This window comes from Scomber scombrus, chromosome 9 (genome assembly GCF_963691925.1).
Source record: "Scomber scombrus chromosome 9, fScoSco1.1, whole genome shotgun sequence".
NCBI classification, from domain to species: Eukaryota; Metazoa; Chordata; class Actinopteri; order Scombriformes; family Scombridae; genus Scomber; species Scomber scombrus.
Genome location: NC_084978.1, coordinates 3,602,233 through 3,627,343, shown reverse-complemented (window position 1 = coordinate 3,627,343; position 25,111 = coordinate 3,602,233). Strand labels below are relative to the sequence as shown.

Genomic DNA, 25,111 nt, shown 5'->3' with positions numbered 1-25,111 from the left:
ATGTGGCTTCTAGCTGTGAAGTTGCACATTGTAAACAATAGAAAACTCCTCATAACTCAACCTTTCAAGCATGTAGGTGGCTGCAAAACTCATGAAAAATGTGAACGGCCCTCTCTAGAGTCAATGTTTGTCCATTCTGGGCTACAGTAGAAACATAGTCAGTTCTGTGGAAGAGGACCCGCTCCCTGAGAAGGTATAAAGGGCTTATTGTAAGGTAAAAAAAACACAATGACTCTTATTTTCTTGTGATTATAAACTATTTAAAACACACATAGATCCTCCTAAATGTTCCACACTGGTCCTTTAAAGTTTTCTTTTTTTTCATTCTTCACAGAACTACTTCTGTCAACACTATGAATGTCCTCTAGGAAAGACTGTTTAAAATTGTGCCCCATATTTAAATAGTTATCATGTTTTGCCCTTCTCTATAACAAACAGATTTTGCCTTAGATAAAGTGTTGTAGAAACATTTCCTTTCAAGCAAACCCTCGCCTCAAGACTCACATTTGTAGGTGTCTTTGTGCAGCTGTTTGTAAGATATGTTTAATTTAATGTTTGACTGAAATAAAAAAACACAGAGAAGCGAGATCGGATGTCCCCAAGCATCCAAAAGTTGTTGTATATTGCATATCCTGCTTCAGGAAGATGCCTATTATCTTAAACTTACCAGGTTTATAAACTGAGGGGGAAATTAGCTAAGGTCCCTCAAATTTACAAATAAAGAAATGGTTAAACTCTTCTATTACTGAGTTTTTTTTATATACATTTTTAATCTATTTTTATGCATCCAAACCTAAATGTTCAAAACATACATCCCTGCTGAGTTTGAAACTGCACTTTTCCATCTGAACACTATAGATGTGAATTTATTTGAAGATAAATAAACTCCACAACCTTCCTGGTAATAATCACTGCGGCCGGACCTCTTGACAGTAGCTGTCAGATGTATAAAGGCTCTACAAACCCAGTGGGGAACATGCTCTGATATGTCTGAGTGCATCAGAGTGTTTATCCATAAACCAGCTGGTATTACATTATCACCCTGTTTTTTCTCAGAATGGCTTTTCAGGCCTAACTCAAGTCCCCCGACACATTTCCTCTGCATCCTGGCTTTGTTCAAAATCCCTCCTTCAAAGTCCTCTCGTTGCGTGGCAGGAGGGATGCGAGAGGAGGGATATCATAATTTGTCTTTTCCTGACGTTTCCTTGCAGCGTGTGACGCAAAGAATCTGAGGAGGAGGAGGAAGAGGAGGAGGAGAAGAAGCTAATACCTCCTCTCCATCCTCCCTCGCTGCCCCTGAAAACCGCCGCCTTCTGCTACTCTCCCTCTTTTCTACCACAGCAGTTCATTTAATAACCATCCAGTGGAGGAGAGAAGGAGAGAGAGAGAAGGAGAGAGAGAGAAGGAGAGAGAGAGATTGAGTTTGCTTTATAGCTTTCCAATAAAGACAGAAGACGGGGGCGCAGCAGAAAAAGACAGAAAGGAAAAAGAAGCGACAGCTCATTAACTGTCATGGAGGACAGGCTGGCAGTGTGAGTCACAGGCTACTGTAGCTGCACATTTACTTGCCTCGGTGTGTGTGTGTGTCAAATTGTCTGAGCTGTACACACACACACACACACACATTACTGACATGTGTCTATACTTATAAGGACCCTCGTTGACATAATGCACTCCTTAGACTCTTAATTGAAGGTTTCCCAATCAATTACTACAGCGTTGTTTTTTTTAAATGTGTATTCTTTGCTATTAAAGATTTATATTTAAGTTTTTTTTCAATATTCATTATTTATATTTACTTAGGAATACTGCATTTATTTTCACATCATGTTTAAAAATAATTTATGTATGTGTTGTTATTACAATGGCTTTTGATGATTTCTTACATACTGCAATGTTTGACTAATTCCTGACCCATCTCTAAGCTCCGCCCCTTAGTTACTGTTGCCATGCCATGTCAAGCTTTCCAATCTAGCTTTGCATGTAGGCAGTTTACAGTTACGGCAGCGGATTTGCTTCTCTACATTTTTCATAGTAGACAAACACAGCTTGTCATTTTTTTAGTCAGTTTACAGTCAACTGACAACTAATGTTTATGTGAGCTTTTCTCAGTTACTTTTGTTTTTTGAAAGACAGCATTGTGTATGAGCGGGAATGCAAAGCTTCACATGCCTGCTGTCACTAGTTACTCCTGCCAATAGAGGCCTGAGCTCCCCTGGAGGCAACAAAAAAAATCAAGTTTGGAAGGTTTGGTCTTGAAAAATTCATAAATAAGCATTAGCATTAACTTTCTAATATAAGACAATACATCAAATCTATGTAAAAGCTAATATCCTGCCATCAGTCATTCTATATGTGTGTGTGTGGTGCGACTTTATCATCTGTCAATAATACGCATAACATGATTGATGGACATGTTCAGGGTCTACTATATATCATGGCTCATGAGCTGCAGGTTTTTGCACCTATGCATAATTATTGTGTGTGTGTGCATTCGGTGTCAGATAAGCTATTTGCACACAAGCATTTTAACCCCCCTCTCACACACACTCACACACACACACACACACACATACACACAGATTAACTATTTATGCACAACCATGCATGTGCAGCGCTGCATATACAAACAGACGATGATTAAGTGACAAACACACAAACTCCTATAACACACACACAATGACAAATGACATACTGTTACATGTTTGAATATGAAAATGTGCTGAATGAATCAAGGCACTAAATTAAGGAATGTGTGTTACATAGTTAAACACACACGCAAACACACGCAAATATATAATTATCTTCAAGGACACACACTAAATTAAAAATCATACATGCACAAAATTAACAGCCAAACACACACACACACACACATAGAAATACACCCATGCACACACACTATATATGCTAAACTGTGGAGATAAATATGCAGGTGTGCACTCAGGCATACAGACGCACACATGTGTTAAACTGCAGCACACATACAGTACGAATGTGGCAATCACACACACACACACACACACACACACACACACACACACACACACACACACACACACACACACACACACACACACACACACAGAGAAAAGAAAGAAAACACATTAACACTTATTAACATACAGTTTTGCACAGTTACGTACTGTCTACACGCCTCATTGGTTCTTGACCTTTTGCAGCTGATAACATTTAACCGTGTTACACACAGTCCTTGGCCTCTGCCTGATCTCCAAGTATGTTCCTGCTGGCTGTCGTATGTCAAATCAACACGAAGCAAACACACAACATGGATAGTCACACATATCGAGATGTGAAAACTGGGTCATCAATTTACTTTCAAACATTAAAATCACTAAATCGTCATCACTACCCGTCATAAAACTGCACTGAAAATGGGGAAGATGAAACATTCTTATGAAAATGAAGTTATTCTGACTGTTCTGTTCATCTCTCAAAGACACACAAACACTAGCTGACACACACACACACACACACACACACACACACACACACACACACACTGGGGAGGCTAATCAAGGGCAGCGACTGTGCTGAAGTCCTGCTGAGGTGCGTCGGCACGAATAAATCCCCCCCCTTCTTCAGCTGAACTCCACTTTCATTAAAAACAAGTGACAACAGCAATAAAGCAGGGTGAAACAAACGAGTCGTCTCGGCCTCTCAGCACTTCTGGAACTGCAGCCACTGCAGCCTCTTACTGTAGAAATGCTCTAAACATTCCCCGAGACTCAAGTACGAGTTAGATTTCCCTGTGTGTAACATGCAAAACAAATCCTTTAGAAACTATTTGTACAGTTATTCGGCTTAAAAATACATTTGATTTCCTCTCTGATCTGGAACTTTTGAGGAAACATCAAGAAACTAGCTGATTGAAATACATCCAAACTTTATCTTATAACATAGTCAGCACCAGAGGCGTTGAGCCCCCTCACATTTAGTTTAATTACCCTGATTATATAGTATATAGGCAACGTTGCTGCATGTTTTTATTCATACTTAACTGCTACACACAGACACCCCTCTCTGTTTAGGCTACTTGGTTTCTTCCAACTAGAAAGCTCTAAGTAGTATCAGCAGAGCTCGTATAGCTGCTCAGCTGCGTCTGCGGATGTCGTGTAGAATTGTTGTTAACTGCGGTATGAATATGTATATATTAATGGACTGCATCCATGTAGTGCCTTTCTAGTCTTCTGACCACTCAAAGCACTTTACAATACATGTCAGCATTCACACATTCATACACTGATGACAGAAGCTGCTGTGCAAAGTGCCATCACATCACGGATGCACATTCACACACACACTCACACACACTCACACACTGCTGGTGCAGCATCGGGAGCAATTTAGTATCTTGCTGAAGGACATCTCAAGGATGCTGAAGGATTGAACTGCTGATCTCCAGTATAATATATATATATATATATATATATATAATAATAATCTTAGCTCATGACATCAAACTGTTTGACTTGAATGAATTTGTAAATTAGTTATAGCTTCGAAATTTCCCTTTTAACTGAGTTTAGCATCAGTGGTTTTAATTATAATCCACAAGTAATTAACATTAGTGTTTAACATCGTCAAAACTCATTAGAATCACTGAGATTCAGCTTAAAAAACGAGATGGACGTGAGGAGAATATTTAAAGTCGGTAAAAACAGCAGCTACGTGTTTGTGAGCTTTCTTTACTTAACGTTAAATAATCAATGGTGCCGTTAGCCGGCCAGCTAATGCTAATGCTATTTAAAGCCTATTTACTCACATTTTCTTGTTCAATATTGCTGTTAAATGCAATATCGTGATTCATCGTAATGAGTGTCTTTCAATTACAGCTGCTGATAGTTATTGATATGGAGGTGGTTTGATCATAAACATAGAGGCCTGGTAACAGCTCGGTCTAACTCGTAAATTAAAAGTCTGAAGCAGAAGTTTTATTTACACTAAACTGTTAATGAAACTTATTTGGTGTCTATCATGTATTATGTATTATGTCATATTGAAGATATATATTCTGCTATATAATATGATAGATATTCTGCTTTATCCTGTTGTTTTTAGGTGAGTTAAGTGACTCTACGTGTTAAATTTCTCTGAATGCCACAAACACCTTTAGAAACTATTTATACAGTTCTGTAGCATTATAATACTTTTTTTTTTGCAAGCTGATGTCTCCAAACTTGAATTTCTTCTCTAATCCGGAAGTTTTGAGGAAACATAAAAAAACTAGCTGATTGAATTACATCCAAACTTTATCTTATAACATTGTTGGCAACATGTTTTTCTTTTTAGGTGAGTTTTATAGTGAAGTTCATAAGATGCATGCCGCCTACTTGCAACATCACCAGCTTTAATCTGTCTATATATTGCATGTATAGGTTTTTAGTGGAATATTGTTAAATATTGAACTAAAGAGGCTCCAGAAAGTCAATTAGAACACAAACCGACTCCACTTTACTCACTGGCAGTGGTTACGAGATCTTCTATATTTTATAGCGTTGTGTTCTGTGGTCATCATCATCTAGTCATTTTTCACCGTGATGCAGAGCTGACATAGAGAAAAGAGTGTTTGGTGGTTATCCAGGAAGTAGATAGGTCTAAATAGAGATGGTATGAAGATGACAGCCTGATAAACCTGCCAGGGAAGTGCCTGTAATTGCTTTTTTAATGATTAATAGGTCGACGGGTTTTCTGCCCCTCTTCCACTACCCCCTCCCTTCCCTGAGCAGATTTGGAGCGTTTTTCCAACGTCAACTTAACATCTCGTCCTCGTTGTGATTTTTTAAACTGACACTGGTACAAATGTCGAGCTGTGAATTCAAGACGTCGGGCCTGTGGGATGTTTCTGTTTCATTTTGGGCTTTTTTTTTTTTTCATCTCTGCCCCCAAGATAAAGCTTCACGTTCCAACTGGAGCCTCTCAATTTACAAATGTTTGCACTCGTGATATTGGAAGAGAGTTTTTGGACTGAAGCATCCAGTAAACAGCACGTTATGCCACATCCACCAAATGCCATATGTTAGGATGATATACCAGGTGCATAAAGACTGCAGGGAGCATTACTGTTGCCAATGTAGTGGAAAATCTCCAATCCAATAATGCCAAGCTGATACTTAAACTACAGTATGTATAGATTTGTAATTTTCTTGTATGATTATCATCTTTAAAAAAATATTCTACTGTTGAGACAATGCCAGTAAAAATGGCACAGTGTTGCTTTCTCATTAAGCAAAATAAATAAATAAAGAGAAACATCTTTACGGGTCTGAAATCATAAAATTATTCAACATCTGCTCATTTTTTTCAATCTTTTCCAACTGGCTAAACAACATAGATTGTTTTATCATTAACTGGGACTGATGAGAAAGCTACAGGCTGATCACACGACACCACAAATACAGCAGGACTCAGCTTTCCAACTAACAGAGTGATGCTGTCATAGCTGAAAGAGAAATATGAAAAAAAGTAAATGAAGCATCCCTGCAGTAAATTTCCTCTTTTTTTCTCCATTTTTTTTTTCTTGATTCAGGAATAAACGCTCTGTGATGTTCTTATTGTGCTTTACAAAAGTTTGGGTGGATAGTTTAGTGTCCCATCTTTTACCAGTCAGGTGGTAAAAGGAAGATTTACAATGCCGATACCCAAATCTAATGCAATGAAACAAACTGTTATATACAGAGCCATGTCGAAATGATAAAATACAATTTAAGACACAGCTTAAAATCCCCCTCATGAACACTCAATAGGCAAATGCTACAGGACATTGAGAGTACGCACAAATAGATTACACAACAGCTTTTACGCTAAAGCCATAAATGCATTAAACTGCATTAAATAATGGTAATTATTTATTTATTTTTGTTTCTGCACTTTAAAGACGGCATCTCAATTTGACAATAAAGACTTTCTATTCTATTCTATTATTCTATTCTATGTACATATTGTATTTGTTGACTGTATAAATCCTCACATGTATTGATGTAGATGTATATGAATGGATATCGACCTGTCTTTTCTTTTATGGTATGATTTAGGAGTTGTGAGGTTGTCTCTTCACCTTGATGTAAATTTGTTTTAATGTAAAAGTCGGATTAATATAATATACTAAGACACTACCATGCGTGTCATCCTGAACTAATGGAGGATGATATTATTTTCTTTTCTGTGCTTTTTTAAATTTATTTTTCCTTTTTCTAGTGTTTTTTTTTTGTTTTTACTTTGAATATATATTGTTACTTTCTTGCATGTTCTCTTTTCCTTTCATCTTTTTTTTTTTGCTGTATTGTATATTTGTATAATATTGTGGGTTTATATAGGAAGAGTAGCTGTTGCCTCACGCAATGGCTAATGGGAATCCTACTACACTAAACTAAACTTTCTTTTGGCTATTGCTCCAGTTTTAATCGCCCAAACTTCACAAAACTGGAACAGAACCAGAAAATGTATTCAAAGTCATTCAGCACACAATTAAAAATACTTCATCTGCCTCACAAGTCAACATGCAGGACCTCAAACCCTCATCTTTGCCCTCAAGCCACAGTGTTATGTCTGCCAATACATATCACATATTAGATAACACATTGCTTAAATGCACAACAACACAAGCTGACAAAGACAGACCACGTTCTTTGGTCTTTGATTGAATTCTTAGCAGTTTGGCACCACTTGCTTCGACTTCAAATCAAGGCAACGCTGCAATTCTTTCCTCCTCGCCAGCCTCCAGTGAGCTCTGGACGTCTTATCAGCATCAATCCAGGACTTCACTGCTGCCATCCTCGATCCTCTGGTGTCTTTTGTTTGATCCCCGACAACGCCAATGATGACTCAGACAACTTCCACAAAAAAAACAAAGCTTGTCTTGACACACTGGAAGCGTTCACAGTTCACTTCGTGCTGATGATGGAAGAGGCTGAGCTGTGCATGTCTGAGGAGCCGATTTAAATTTTTTAAGAGACTAAGGAAGAGAAACTGCCAGATGTTGTTGGTTGAACGGGAATTTGATTCATTCAGACCATGAGTGTATCCTGGATTCATTCATAAAGAACTGTGAAATTTCCCACATTTTGAATGAGGTTAAAGATCTATGAGTTCATTTAGTCAACCAAATGTTGGATATGTCTTACTGTGGGTAAAATACTTTTAACCTTCCTCCAATATTCAGGACAAATCCGACCGAATTACAACTTTCAACCATCATAAACATTGTGTTTTTCATCCAGTTGCTTCAAGGTCTCCACACGAAGCATTTGGACATATTAACAAAAATTGTTATTCCTCTGGTGCACCGGTCAAAAAATGACCAATAGACATCCACTCATGCACACACATTAGCCCTCCATATAAATTACACCTTCCAGACTAAAACAATGCATCATATCTTCTCACAGACTCCACATATAAAGCTTTATTTGCACCTTCCTCTCATTTTACTAATGAGGAGATGACTCATTGAGGAGGTGATTTTCTGTCAGAGAGGCTCTCGACCACGTTACTCATTAACCACTAGAGTCTGAGACGTTGTTTCACAGCTTTAAAAAAAAGTTTCAAAAACCATAACTTATTACCAAATGTTGTCTGTGTTAAAATAAGAGCATTTAAAACAGACTGGTCAACACTTAAAGGGGGAGCAACTAACACTGGAGGAAGCTTAAAAATAGCACTTTGGATCAAAAGGAACACTTTTTTAAACTTTCTTATCGGTGCCTCGAGACCTCAAAAGTTTAAAAACTGAAGATAGAAGATAGATATAGAAATGTACACAAAGCACACTAGCAATTCCAAATCCAGGTTCATTCAAATAAACATTTTTTCTGAAAGCAGATGCAGACCAAGAAACCAAACCAGAATCTATATGATCAAGTTTGGGTCAAACTGTCATATGATTCATATGCATGTCATCACAACATAATTTATAATCATTGCAACAAGAAAACTGAAGAGATAAAACACCTCGATGATGCATTTAGAATCAACTTCAACATGACTCCACTTGATATGAGAATAGAGATAATAGAGTGTTTTGCTTTACTTCTTTACGGTCCATATGTTTGCTCTCTCCGACATTATCTTCTGGCTACGGTGATTATCTTAAATGAGAAAAGCATTAAGCAACCACACTAAACATGAGAACAACAGTAAACAAACATTTATCTTCTATTATGTTGATTTTTATGTGTAAAATTGTCCACAGTCTTAAACCTTTGCAGATGGAAATTAGCTGGTAGTCTGATGAAATAGAGATATCCTGATCTAAAGAGACTATGCTGGTAAAAAGCAATGAAACAAAGCCAAGGTTTAATGAAAGGGGGATAATAGAATAGAAATTGAAATCAATCAAACAAATCCAGAGAGGAAGGAAGCCAAAGTTTCACTCACGCAGACGTTAAAGTCTCATCAATCCTAAATTAACAAAACTTTCTGCTGTACTTCTTTTCCTCTCTCTCTCTCTCACTCTCCGTTCCATCGCTGTGCTCTTCTGCTAATGACACTGCACCATAATTATGTTTCCTCCACCCTGGTCTTCTTCCAGCAGCATCCTCCACCCTGGACACTCTCAAACTCACATGTATTCATCCTAACTATTGCTGCAGATGGATCGGCCTTCGGGGACGCATTTTAAACCTGCATTTCCGCCCCAAACCTCTCATCATGGTTGTAAAGTCATTTACAGGGACCAATTAACTGGTCAAGCCATCAGCTTTCCCTGCTGACATCTTCATTACCAGCCTCTCTTCCCACTGTGGCGTACCTGGACCGCCAAGTGGAACTAATGAAGCAACATAAATCAAGCACACCTCATGGCTTCTACGAGGAAAGGAAAGAGTATAGGTGGTACGGTTAGGGGTACGCTCCATTATCAGGCCTTAGGAGGGTTGTAAAACACAGGTATCAAGGGGATTATCTCGGCCCTGCTATCCTATGCTTTATTTAACTCCCTCGTCTCTTGATGCCCAATTTGCACTCCTCTAAGTGACACCTCAGCGGCGGCGGCGAGGCTGAATCTATTCACAGCAACAAATGACACAGAGCTAAACAAAGCAAAGAGAGGCAGGGGGGAGAAGGGAAGTCGCAGGCTACAAATTATATGAATAATACTCTGAATTACGCAGGATCGCCTCTTTTGCAATTGAGCTGCCTTCAGCAAAAAAAAAAAAAATAATACAATGGCTGTGAGGCATTAAATATTTATAGGGCGTCGTCTGTAGGCTATACGGTCCGGGGGAAAGCAGTTTTATTTTTTATTGAACTAATATATATTCCCCACACATGCTCATGGAAGTCGAGGAACGTTGCTCATTTTACAAGCAGGAGTGAGGGAAGAGAAAGAAAGAGAAGACAGAGAAAAAACAAAAAGAAGAGGGTTGTTTTTCTTTTCCTATATTGCTGTTTTTTCTTCCATTATGTCCTGACATGACAGCTGAGGAGGAGATCATTTTGTTCTTATCCTCAATGAATAAACATCAGAGCTGAAATGCCAGCGAGGAGGAGAAAAAAAATAATATAAATGTTTCTTTGGGAACTTTAGAGTGTCATAAATCTCTCGACTCGATAGTGAAACAGTGAAATAATGAACATTTTATCAAACGCTTGAGAGCTTTATGTTCCTGAATGTTACTCAACTCAACTTCAAAAAAAAGTTTGCTAAAAAAAAAAGTCATAAAAGCTGATTCAGTAAGAAAACGGCCTTCAAAAGCTTTTCAGCCATAAGCGCAGAGTACATATCTCTGTGTGTGTGTGTGTGTGTGTGTGTGTCTGTGTGTTGCAGGTGATATCCAGCAACTTAAAGCAAGTCTGATATCCCACTGTGAGTCACTGATATTATTTTAACAACATCCAAAAAACATATTTTACTTCCATTGGTTCCCTAATTGAGCTCTTAATCATGGGTGGAGATTTGGATGTGGACCGTACCAATATTAAGATGTTGCTGAATTGTTCAGGAGCTGAATATAAAATAATACAAATAGACGTTTCTGAGATGATTAATGTATTGAAGTTATCTCATCTTGGGCTTTAAAAACAAACATTTTAACAGAAAGCCTATATGACTTAGAGTTTGAAATATGTCCGCTTTAAGGGAGCGTCTAACAAAAGCCAGAATCAGGCTGCATTATGGGAAGTGTTTCTAAGGCTTGACCTAGATGAGGCACTAAAAGTCACAATATTCCTACCATTGCTACCTTTTTGGATATTATTATATTATATTATTATATTATTCTTAACTCTAATTCCCCTGATTTTAAGAAAGTGCAACGCTAACTTGTTGGATTGCTCCTATAAATCAATTAATCCTAGAATTGTGCCATTTATGGATGATACACTGATTAATTTGCCAAATAACAATATCAAGAATATTGTACCAAACCAATTAATTAATGCTTTAAAAAAAAAAAAAAAAAAAAATACTGATGGAGGCACACATGCGTTGAATCATGTGTGGCTCCATCATCAATATACGGTGCCTAAAGAAGACATAATGGTGAAAGTAATACATAAATATAATAAATATATTTTTTTTTAGTTCACTGTTCTTGATATCATTTATTCAAAACCTTAAAAATCACCAAACTTTCAAAGATTTTCGCCGACTTTCTATACTCACTGCACGTCTACCAGCAGGACTACAGGCGGAGAAAGAAAAGAAGAAAAAAAAAAAAAAAGGAAAAAGACAGACAATATATATTTCATTCTTCCTGCTGCTATTTTTCATTTTTTCCCTCCATTACATCCAGACACGACAACGGAGGAGGAGATAAACATCAAGGCTGAGAAACGCCGTGGGGAAAAAGAAAAGAAAACGCTCGAAGGCTGCAAAACATTAAAGCACCGTCCGTCTCCTGACTCTACAATGAAACACTATTGAAACAAGACTACCCCCCCCCCCCCCAACCCTCCCTTCTCTTCTTTATGTCTACCTTCTTTAAAGTAATATCCAACACCTGGAAAAAAAGAAAAAAAGCAACTGTGTGCATCTTCCTCCTGTTTATTCGTGCCTTTATTCCCATGCAGATGCTTTGGCCTTTCTTCCTGTGCTGCATCTCAGCTCTCATTATTCTCTCACATGTAAAAAGCGTATACCTGCATCTCCTATAGAACAGAAAGCCCTTTTTGTTTGTTTTTTTAGCAAAGGGAGTAAACAGCGCGGTTGATCAGCGGCGAGGGAGAAAAAAAACAAAAACACTTCCTGTCACATTTTAATTGGAGTGGTGAGATGAGGAATGGTACTTACTCCCACTGACATATTCAACCATCCATCATCTCTTCTTCCATGGAGTGAACTTTAGCTAAAAACTTTATTTTCCTCCCCATCGAGGGAGGAAAAATGCCATTACATGTTTTACTCCACCTCCTCCTCATACTCTATTTCTCTCTAATTTACTCCCCTTTCTTTTTCCTGTCTGGTTTCGTTGTCGCTCTCTCTCTCATTCATATTCTTTCAGCCACCGGGCGTTCAAGTTTCATTATGAGATGAAATGTATTCAAAGTGGGAGGCAGGCAGAGAGGAGAGGATGGAGGGATGGATGGATGGATGGCAGCCTGGTCAGATACCACCTTAGGCTGTGTGTGTGTGTGTGTGTGTGTGTGTGTGTGTGTGTGTGTGTGTGTGTGTGTGTGTGTGTGTGTGTGTGTGTGTATGCATATATACTCAAAATTGGCATTCGTGCCTGTGAGCATTTTCAGTGTCTCTGCACGGTGTGTGTGTGTGTGTGTGTGTTTATTGTGTGAATATTTGTGTATGTTTGCCTGTCAGCATGTGCTTGCATGTGTGCTCTTCCTGTCTCCCATAGTCCGTCTGTTTATATATATTATTTGAACACACACACACACACACACACACACACACACACACACACACACACACAGTCTCATTTAGACTCTATGATACATATATACATTTGTTATGGTCAACAAACCCCACGAAAAAGACAAAAACCAACATCGCAGTAATCCAACTGACAAAATGTTGTGTGTGTTGGCGATGCCTGCAGTTTATTACTGTGTGTTATTAAAGTAAAACTGTAAAAAAAAACACATCAGTCAGCCCTGGATGTTATGTTCCTTCATTACCATGAACACACACATGCTGTAGTTTGGTTTAACTCAAACACACACACACTGTCCTGCTCCTAGAAATACTCACGAGAACACCAAATAGAGGATTAATCTGCCACTGAAAATTCACCATTTCCTCCAGTTTGAGGAACATTTGCAAAAAGCTACAGTGCCCAGCTGACTTAAGAAAGTACTGAGCCCTCCTAACACATTTAACTATATATTTGGGAGCTATTTTTAAAGATTGATATCTTTAGAAAGAACATATATCCCTGGGGTTGAGTGTTACGGACTAACACATTGTTGGTTTTCGTGCTTTCATGGGAATTGTTGACAGTAAGAATATTATCTGCCTGTTAGGCTGAGCGATATCTTATTATATTACACTTTGCATTTGCAGACAGCACAACGGCTGCAGCATTTTAATTATTTTTACTATCATTATTTATTTAGGCATTGGGAAAGTCACTCTAACAGGTCATATCTGTACTGGCTGATTCAGATATCAGTCTAATGTATAAATGCTGACTGTCGGCACTGCTGCAACATGAACATGATTGGTGGGATTTACTGTTCGATGCACACAAACAGAGGAGAAACCAAAAATAAGAGTTTAACAAGCACTTGCAACTTATTTTCACAGTAGTGTTCACACCTGGCCAATCACCACTCTCTACTGCTCTTCACAGCAGGACAGTAAACAGAGATCCGGCTCTGTGATTCAGGGAGACAGAAGCAGAAATCTGACTTTTACTGTACTCACATATTTTGCCATCAAAAAATAAAATAATGCTGTGAGAGAGTTACAAGTTAAAGTTGAAACTGACTAGTGGGTCACTTCCCTCAAGCAAACATATAACCTTCTTCTCTAAGAGCTTCATTTCTGTAACCGACAATCCAATCCGAGTATAAACACCATCGAGGAGAGACAGTCTGAAGCTCTGTGTTGTTACTTCTCTATACTTAAACAATATCACATCTTCTCCGTCTTGAGCAGAACCCTGGCCTGAGCCTGCAGTGAATAACAAAGCAGCATTCTTGGCCGTTCCGGGTCTTTTCAGGCCAGGTTTTGACTGACGGGTGGACATGACAGGCTGGCAGCTGCCCGACCGCAGAGGGACAGAAATCAATAGCAGGTCTACGGCTGCAACACAGCGACAGAGATGAGGTGACTGGAGCTTTGTTCCAATGGATCACAGAAAGGCAGGGACGCTGCTGAGTGTTTGTGTGTCAGCGAGAGACTGAAGAGGAAGCAGAAAACTATGTGTGTGTGTGTGTGTGTGTGTGTTTCTGTATCTGTGTGTGTGAACTTGACTGTGCGTATTTGCTTGATTCTTCCTATGTGTTGTTTGTTATTTGCATGTTTGATTGCCTGACAGTGAGTTTTGTGCAGATGGACATTTCCATGTGTGTGTGTGTGTGTGTGTGTGTGTGTTTGTGTGCCTATGAGATGGTCATCTGCTCAATAAATCAGTCTGTGATTTAACGGTGTGTCGTGATGCTCTGCTGTTAGCTCAACGCTTTTAATCATCTTGAGAGGAAGGTAGATATCATGTGGGATTAGTGGAGAAACACACACACACACACACACACACACACACACACACACACACACAAACACACAAACACACAAACACACACACACACACACACACACACACACACACACACTCCAACCCCCCCCCACCTTATCCTACAAACACTTGCATGCACTCCTCTCAACCTCACCGATAAAACAGGCTGAGTCAGTATTATCACGTCTTTTTTTTTTCCATTATTCAAGATTAAAATAAACTTTTTATCATTTCAATACTATTTTACTATTATTTCATTCAGACAGCTTTTATTTTATCATATGGATTCATTTCTCTCAATGCTGAATAGAATAATAGGGTTCAATAAATACATGCTGACCTCATAACGCACAAGGTTACTAATTCATTCATTTTCATTGGCTTGCAATTTTAGTAACATTATTAATTAATTTTAAAAGGGTAGAGATAAAGAGATAAACTGATATCTGATAGCGGTAGTAACACATAGCTGTACGTCTTCGCTCAATAACCACATGCTCATTTGGATGTAAAGGAAGTTCATCATATTTAATTAGCTCTGTGCTCTGCTCTTTCATTATAGAGTTTATATAAAGACACAGGGATCGATTCTGAATTTAATAAACACTTCTTATGTCCGTGCATTTATGCTTTGCAAGTTTAATGATTAGAAGTGTTACTAAACTGATTATGTTCAATACTTCTTGAAGCTGTTACTATATAATTGAAAGCCATCTTTATATTTGAGTAGCCTCTTTCACTTTTTGGTCTTAATATTTGAAGAAAAAAACACGATATTAAGCTTCAAAGTTACATTCTGTGTTAAAATGCATTATATTCTATGTTAGACTCATTAAGACTAATTAATTTCTGAGATAGCAGGGAAAATATTCTTTGGACTTGGATATGAAATCTGAAGCATTTGAGACAATATGAGAAACAATGTTAGAATATAAAATAATAATGCATTCTTGTTAGACGGGTTGAGGTGGATGTCTGATAGTTTACATCACAAATTATTTCAATATCACGGACCGCGGTTTGCATTCTGTCTTCTACCAGCAGACAATGTTGGCTTATTTTAACCATGAAAATGTTCTGAAACCTCAATCTATTGGTTTTAGTGGCCTAAACGTGGCCAGATCTTAGCTAGAGGGGTGGTAGGTGACATAAGCTATGATATAAAAGTCTGAAACGTGGCAGAAAATAACTGAAAGGATGGTAATACCAGGATAGTAAATTAACCCTGTGGTTATTTCTAGTCTGATGTAGTCCCCTGCATCTTAATAAGCTGCTTTGTATGACTGGAAAGGCTTTATCTAATGTGCTTCACCCAGCACAGTATCTCACATTAACTGTGCACGCTTACACATTAGATGTAAAAGACAAAAGAGAAAAGAGGTGTGGAGGTTTGACTCTGACACGGGAGTCCACGATGCATCCTCCACAGCAAACATTGGGTTGCTCTAACCATGGAAACAACTCTTTGTCTTTAACCTTAAATATGTTGTTTTTAAGTTGCCTTAATTCAACCAGACCTTATTCATGGAGGCAATAAACACAAAAACAAGTCACTGCCATTATTTTGCGATTCAGGTGCGAAAGCTGTGATTTCTATATTCGAGGAAAGCCTTCACAATCACACCCAAGTATTTCCTTTCTAAAGAATTGTGCCGCCATATTATACTCTTTAAAATGGGCCACTTGGATAGGCATTAATCTGTGTAGGGGGATATTCTGCTTTACATTCACTAAAACCACACTGTGTGCTCCAACCTGCAGTTATCATTTTGCAGTGTTAGCTCTCTGCACCACTGTGCAATCACATTATAAAGGTGTTCTCTACCAGACAGGCCACTTGGATAAGCATAAATCTACATAGCAGCAGATTCTTTTTTTTCTCTTCCTCTCTTTTGCTTTCAATAAAAAAAGTAAAATAACCGCAATATGCTCCAACCTGCAGTCGTCACATTAAAGTGTCACCTTTCTCAAGCACTATGCAATCATATTACAAAGCCATCCTCCATGAAACCGGGCTCTTGGATAAGCATAAATCTACAGAGACAGATTGAATCTTTGGGCCTCTCGCACGGCACCGATGGGGAAGGAGAGCCCAGAATCTGTTAGCAGACAAATATCCCTTGGCCTAACATTAATCTGCATAAAGCGCCGGAGCAAGGAGGTGAGTTGTGTGTAATATGTGCCGAACATCCCACAACAGAAGGAGCACAGCAGAGCCTCTAATCAGGAAGAACGGCTGCTGCCGACGGCCATGGCGAGGCTTCGGGGCCCTGACCTGCTGACTGGATTCTGCTGAACATGCTAGAAGAGAAATCTCCTCTTTCTCCTCCTCCTGCTCCTCCCCCTCTTCTCTTTGTGCCCTCGTTCCTATATCTTTTCTCTCCTCCTACATCTCTTCCTGGATGAGCTCGCTGCTTCCAGGTCTCCACGTTGGTTTTCCTGATTCTTTCATTCACTTTCTCTCCTCTGCTGTCCCTTTGGATTTGTCCTCCTGTTTCTTTTCTGCTTATTCTTTGTTTTCTTCTCCTTCTGTCTTTCTGTTTTGTGCTACTGTTCTTCATTGTCACTATTTTTTTTACTTCCCTTGGTTTCCTCACCATCCTTTCTTTAACTTTTTTGTCTCTTGTGAGTCATTTCTCTTCTTATTTCCTTTGTTGTCCTCCTCTCCCTTTTATTGTCCTTTGAGTTTGTTACTTCTCATTATTCTAAACTGTATAATTCAATTAATTTGTTGTTCCTTTCCTTCTTATTTGTCTTTCTCCTTCCTGACCCTTTTCTTTACTAGATTTGCTAGGTCCTTTCCTTGCATTTGCCTCTCCATTCCCTTCATTTTCGTCGTCCCCCACCCCCCACATTCCTCCGTATTACATCTTTCCCTCTCTGCCTTCCACATTAATGTAATCTTTTTTTCCCTTCATGTCTCCTCTGCTGCCCCCCCCCCCCCCCCCCTCTTCTCTTCTAGAGCTGACACTTCCACCAAAGTTGCCTAAACCCAACCAGCGCTTCTGCAGATTATAGAGCCGCTCCTGCACACTGCTCTGTAGCAAAAAAATTAGCAGCACTGACGATAAAGAGCTCGCGTGGATGTCAATAGCTGCCATTACACATAAAAGGATTGAAGGAGGTTCATTGAATCATTGACACTGACTGAAATCAAGTAAAACCAGCGGAAGGAAATAAAATACTCTCTTACTGCTGGCTATGCAGAGTTAGAAACACGATCAGAGGAAATCGATGAGCTTTAATCCTCGGCATGTCAAATTATTTTTGAGAAGTTCTTAAATCAATAGAGTGCATTCAGGTGATTTAACGCAGCATCTGATGGTCAAATTGGAGGTCAAATTCTGTTTGTTTCTGAGCAGAAGAGATAGAAGAGCTCATCGTTTGATCAATACTCCACCTGGTTGAAACTAATGTGAAGAAAGTAAGTCAACCAGATAGAGGACACCTAACAACAGGACTGCTTATTAATAATGCATACACAAAACAGTTTGTCAGTCCTGAATTGAGAATTAAAGACAACAGAGGTATGGTGCATCAAATATATGATGGATATCTGTGTTTAAACTTATTTCTTAATTAAAATACCTTTGAAAATATCAGTTCCTGACATGTAATTTTAAATTGTGATATCAATATCTTGTGATATATAAATAATAGGAAATCAATTGCACTTGCAAAGCCTGTTTATGGATCAAATAATTAGACTGGAATGTCTGTTTTTAGTTAATGCATCACATTAAATGCCTAAAAATCAATATACTTCATTGATTTTATGCAAACATTACACACAAATACAATATCACCACACAGCAGTACTGTCTTTGATTTGCAGCATTGCCAACAATGACCGAACACACCGTGAGTCATTTAATGGGATAGCTGTGTAAAAGCTGTAGCACATTATCAATAAGGTAATTTATAACATCTCACTGTCTACAATCAACCATAACCCCATAATGTCATTCAATGCATTACTATATAACACGAGATAATAAAACAAGTCTTCATTATGATGGAAAATATCTGCAAATTCTTATGTCACATCCCTCTGTGGCAGTGCAGAGGAAGCCTAAAATGATTGTATGTTTCCCTTAGAAATGTTAAACCTCATTGTGTATGTCGCCTCCATTAGTTATTACATTGGAATCAGATCATTTTAAAGTCTAACACACAGTTAAATATATTATAAACAGGAGAGAAAGGCCCAGAAAACATGTTAATACCACCTTAATAATTGCAAACATTTGTATTTTGGCTGTGTTTGATTGTCTTTCTTTCTAACACATCTATTATCTTAAGCTATAATTAGTCTCCTTTCTATTTGAACATTGAAATGAGAAATTAATTCTTATTAGCTCTGCAGTTTTTTTTCTTTTTTTTGTCTTCTCCCCTGCTGAGCCAGTGGGTAAGTTATGCATCACAGCAGCCTGGAAGCAGACGGGCTTCTGCCTGCTAATATAAAATGTCGTCTCCTGTGAAGCTGACAGTTTTGGCCAGCAGAATAAGCTCAGGAGGTAATTGGGGTCTTTAGTCTGCAAACCAACAGAGTCCCTCTCAATAGCCACCCGGAGATATCGGACACAAAAGGATCATATCTGCTGTAATGTGGATGGTTTCTTTTTGTTTTAATCTTCAGTTCGACCCGAGGCAACTTTCCCGGATAAAGGATGGTTCCCTCAACATTGTTTCTATAATCAGTCGGTGTGTTGCCAGAAAACATTGTAATAACCTTTCTTAACTCCTATTGCACTCTCTCAACTGTTTCTGGCAGCGTTGCCCAAAAAGATTGCCCAGTGCATCACCTCTGCTGTTTGCTCCATCACCAACTGTAATTGTCTGGAAAGTCCTGCAGCACTAATTGCAGGACGGATGCAAATGCTTTGTGTGTGTGTGTGTGTGTGCGGGGGGGTTCTCCTATGGCTTCCACTCTGTGCGTGCAAATTAGGGCCACACACACATTAGTTACGAGTGACAGGAGCCACAGTGTAAAGGGCCTGCTGTGCTACGAGCGTTAGCATGTAAAGCTAATGAGCCAATAGGCTGAGAGGAATTCTTCAACATGGAACAAACAACACAGAACAAATGGAGAGAGGTGATTCTAGTTAAATCCTATGTTGCACTGTATCATACAACTGTACTCTGATCTAGTGGACTGTATTAAACTGTACTGTGCTCTACTATACGGTCTGACCACCTTAATAATTTGGATGAAGAGCATCATATACCAGAGGCAAAACAGCTGTTTGTTTGAATTTGCCTTTACGAAACAGAGAAAACTCAGAAAATACTATTTTATGCCAGAAATAACTGACTCTTATTAAACTATACTGTATTATGTTGCACTATATATTCTCTGCACTACACTCTACTGTACACTATTACACTATCACACTGCTATTACCTACTTACTTATGTTATACTGTACTATATTTACATTATACTACTATATCCTCTCTGCCATGGCCATTGAGAGAGTTTAATTCTGATTGGCTGCCAGGTTCAGCTTGGTAATTTGTATTAACGTGACCGTGTTAGACACACAGTTCGGAGGTGTTCAGTGTACTGCCACAGGTCAGAGTAAAGTATTAAACTGTATACAAGGGCAGCAACACTGAGGCTTCGCTAAAGTATTATACAAGAGTGGAACTTGCCACTTGTAGGGTATTTATCACCTTAGATGAACTGTACTGTAACACATTAGATTAAACTCTACTAGGCTTCACTGTATTGTCCTAAATACAATATGATGCACACTATATATTATTCTAGACTATACTATGTGTACTATTTTAGGTTTATACTATAGGCTACCTTACGTCCCTGTGAAGGGTGAGTTTGGAAAGATGCCCAACAGACATATTATTGAATGCCTAAAGTTTTTGTTTCTCTCTGCAGAACATTACTGTAAAAAGACCAAAATGCACTTTTGGAAAAAACACATTTTAACTTAGTGAAGGTTGTGCTGAGTCAGGATCTTTACCATTGTAATGTGAGTTCCCAGCTGTCAGGTATAATAGCTGGTCGGTGACACATGCAAATGGTCCTGTAGAGAGTTTCCTGCCCTTAGTTGTACTTACTAAAGCTACAGTACAGTTGTTCGCAGTGTTATTGTGAGTATGAATGTTTACTGTTGTTAGAAATAAGTTCAAGTATAATTTAAGGTATACACTAGTTGACAGCCTCATCACATCAGCATAGTCGCTGTCAGGTTGGTTCATATTTCACTGAGTAAATCTGTTTCCACTTCATTCATTCTCATTTTAATTTTAAATTTCCCTGGCTGTTGTTTTTCAGCTGTTTAACTCAACTGTGACTATCAGGTTAAATAAGGTGAATCCAAGATGGCAGCATGTCAGTCCAACTCAGTATTAGGTCTTTTGTTGTTTTAACATTCATACTGAAGTAAACAAAGTATTTACATTATGCATTTACAAACCTTACATTAAGATTATAATGATATCTATTTCCTGGAGCATCTAATTGGGATATAATCTGCTCTGATCCTTCTGAATCTATCTCTCTAACTCTCCTGGGTCTCGAAATCAGCCCATCTCAGTCTCCACTTGCACTGAAGGTAGTAAACCACATTCATGTTGCACTTGACAAGAAGCAGCATATTGCATTACATCACTCTTTGTTTTAAAACATAGACATATGTCTCAGTGCTTTAGATATGATGGTGTATTATCTGACCAGGGTGAACCACAGAGCTCTACATTAGGTTCACATTTATTCACTATTTATAAGAATAATCTAGATAAAAACATGTTAGATGCTAATTATAATGTTAACTCTTATAAATAACTGGGTACATTGATTGATGACTCCCTCACTTTTAAGTTGTATGTGCAGTATCTGGTGAAAAAGCTGTATGTTATATATATGCATGCCTATGCTCAGTGCCTTCATATGGTTGGCAGAGCTTACCAATCATAAGGCTCTGACTCACCACTGTGACTTATACACTTGGGTAAGATGGCCTGCTCTGGCCGCCTCTAAAATTTGACATTTAAGTATATAAGGCAATTCTTGGTCTGCTCGTATACTACCTTTGTGTTTTATCATGCAGGAAAGTGCTGGACTGTGCTGGACAGTACTTTTTGCATTCTCAGGACTTTTTTTTAATGCTTTATGTCCCAAATGCACGTATGGAAATTGGAAAAAGGGTAATTTTTTCTATCCTACACTCAGAGCATGGAGTCATTTGCAGAATGACTTGAAACTCAATAAATTAAACTTATTAAAAGTTTTTGAATCCAAAATGAAATTAATTAGAGGCAGATTCTCTAAGATGTTTTTAATTTAACTGGCTATTCAGCTGATTTCTAGCCATTTCTCTTTTGATTTCTTCCTATGCATTTCTTTTGTGTTTTTTTTTTTGTCTCTGAGTGTTTTATTTATGCTGCTTCCTGTCTCGGCCAGATCTCCCTAAATAAAAGAGATTCCTGCTCTCAATGAGACTCTCCTGGTTAAATAAAATAAGTGTACAATTATTTAGTGTTTGAGGTTTTATTTTATTCTCCATAATATACTTGAGTATAATAGCTTCTATATTTAACACAATTGATAGCCTGCGTCATATATCTCCATTATATTTAACGTTGCACATTAGCCATGATTAAGTGTTAAAAGGCTGGTTATAAAACAATGTATCGCAGCAGTTTTAAAACTTTCTGACCAGCACAGTGATTTGATAGCAGTAGGTTAGAGACAAGCCAAGATAAAAAAAAGACCTCTATGTTTGAATTTGCCTTCATGAGGGAGACAAAAATGTTTACATTTTCAGAAAAAACCTTGTTTTGCCAGAGAGGACTAACAGGACACAGACACACCTGAGCCCGGCATAAAAGGCTTATATCTGCTGTTTTGGAGGAATTAACTGTTTTTCCAACATTTTTTTGCCACTAATGAAACAATTATGTGTGGCATTAAGGGAGAAAAAAATGTCTGTGTCAACACAATGAATTTAGTAAAGCTTGAATTATTGCTGATGTCTGACAAATACTTTTTTGCTTAATTGCTCCTAAAATTGGCACCATTTTAATTCACAGAACCTAAAAACAACACAGTGTCTATATATTTAAAACCAAAAAGGCATTTCTCGAACATTCCTGGTGTTGTCAACGTTTGGAAAATGCCTCATCATTGCATGAGTGACAAACACAAAACCATGGTCAGGGAAGAAAAGAAGAAGAAAAAAAAAGAAAAAAAAGAAAAAGGAAAGTACCTTTCTTGTGAGTAGCTTCATTTTTGGAGCCTTTGGGGTCTAATAAAAAAAAGATCAGAATTAAACACAGCATATTCTAACAACACGTAATAACTATACGTTGTTTGTCCTCGTTAAGGAAAACAACCGCTTTGTCTATCAAGGAGCGAACAAGACAGCAAGGCTCGATTATCTAAGCTGTCGCACTGCTGCCAACACTCAGCGGGGGTGAGTGTGTGGCAGTGGGGGAGACTTAGGAGGGGCAGAGGGGAGGGGGGAGGCAACATACTGTGAAGGCAATAGCAAGGAAGGAGGGATGCACGAGTCTGTAGAGGTGCAATCTACTGCCATACTGCAGCGGGCAGGAGAGGAGAGGCGATGCACTGAGATGAAGAGGAGGAGGAGGAGGAAGAGGAGGGTTGCAATGCAGTTCTGTCAAGAGGAGCTGAAGTAAGACTAGCAAAATGCACTATAGGAGATGCAAGAGGCCAGAGAGAAGGAAGAAGAGGAGGAGGGGGGGGGGGGGGGGGGGGGGGGCAGGGAGAATGCAAAAGACTACATGTCAAACTGGCTTCATTTTTTGATTTATAGCTCACTTGGCCTTCATGGAAATCACACTTTTTTTCTTTCTTTTCTGTCGGGCAACAGGTTGGTGGTTAGTTGCATATTCCAGAATGACTTGACCAACTTCTAAATGAAATGAACCAATCTAGTAACAAAGTTCTCCAAATGGATTCGTTGTCCCTTATAATGAAATGACTTCAGCTACAGAAATGGAGCCGTAACCCCACAGGAATGGATAAATGATCTCCAAATCTCAAATGAAATTCGACTTCATTCCTTCAAATGGGCGCCATTAATTTGAAGTCGTTTGGCTGAAATGGAGCCGTATGCCATCGGAATGACAAAAGATTGTACTCTTCCCCCTAGAAAAAAATGTAAATCTTCAACCTGCTTCCAAATGGGCCCCATAATTTCATTCATACCATATAGAAAGGGGACCTTTTAGTCTGCGGAGAGGCTGATTTATATGGAAAAAAAAAAACTGCTGACTTGCTAATGTCAAGGATTTGGAAACTGAGGCCGAACGATTCATTGTTTCACAGTGACAAGGCCTTTTCACCTGTTCACTCCAGGAAAGTTAATGCTTGTACTACAAAGAACTGTGCCTTATGCGTCATTGAAGATCAGTGGCTTATCGGATTCGTCCAGGAAGTTCAAGAAAGTATCTGAAGCGGGGGCAAAAAGTTTTACTGTCCTTCAATAAGCAGGCACTCTACCAACCCCGTAACACTGCACCTTTTAGTCTTTATTATGTGTAAAATGCACTTATGTAATATTGTCTAACACTCTAATACTTCTAAAATCCATCTCCAGAAATATCCTTATGTAAAGGTCAACCAGTACGCAGCTCGTTCTGACCTTCGCACATTAAATAGTTTCCGAGTAAATAATCAATCCCGTCTGTGTTCGACGGCTAAATGTATTTCTTTGCAATTAATTCTTAACAGAGTCAGAAATGTCACCACAGAGTCTCATTCTCTTTCAATTACACTGTGAACACAGACCAAAAAATGTCCTCCCGCTACATACAGAGGAGTTTTTTTTTTCTTTTGTAACTCGGATTTGTTGATTGATGTCCTCTTTCCCCCATGAACCGCATTGAACTGGGTAAACCTGGCCCGGCCTGCTTTGCTGTACTTGACAACTGCCATTGTGAAGGATGGCGACTACACTGAGTAGAAGTCTGGGAGCAATATTGTAATCTGTCATTGTCAGCCAGCAAAAAAAAAAGGGAAATGGCTTCTAAGATAGATGGAAAGTATTCGTCGCGACCATGAACTGTTGTAGACAGGTGACTTAAACTCTATAATCTGCCTGAATCCATGAAAGGCAATTTTTCCTCCCTCCTCTGAGCACGGCAATCTCTCTGTGTCAGGGCTAAGCCCGAGCTTAGCCCCGCGGCCAGGCAGTCTGTCGAACATCTGAGCACCTGATCCTGGCATTAAAACCACAGCAGCTTTGGTTTCTGGGCTTTGCTTTGCTGGCAGTGGAGATCTCATAACGCGAGCTAATTACTAGTGCTGTGCAGAATCAATTGTCTTGGCTTTGCAGGGGAGGTGTAAAAACACAACAAAAAAAAGCCTCGCCTTTGTGTTGGAAAACAAAGGTATTTTTTCTTTTGTGTGAAATGAGTACGGGGAGTTTCCATTAATGTACTTTTTCTCTTTTCAGTGAACTCCTAAGACTGCAC

General features: G+C 38.7%; 1 protein-coding gene across 2 annotated transcripts in view; it reads right to left on the bottom strand.

Moving 5' to 3' along the window:
* glra1 (glycine receptor, alpha 1) overlaps positions 1 to 25,111 on the bottom strand; it is a 144,027-nt gene that overhangs the window by 81,553 nt on the left and 37,363 nt on the right. For both annotated transcript variants that reach the window (XM_062425738.1, XM_062425737.1), the window contains one exon: positions 22,879 to 22,917. In XM_062425738.1, coding sequence (XP_062281722.1) covers positions 22,879 to 22,917 — 39 coding nt within the window. The remainder of the gene's footprint in view (positions 1 to 22,878; positions 22,918 to 25,111) is intronic.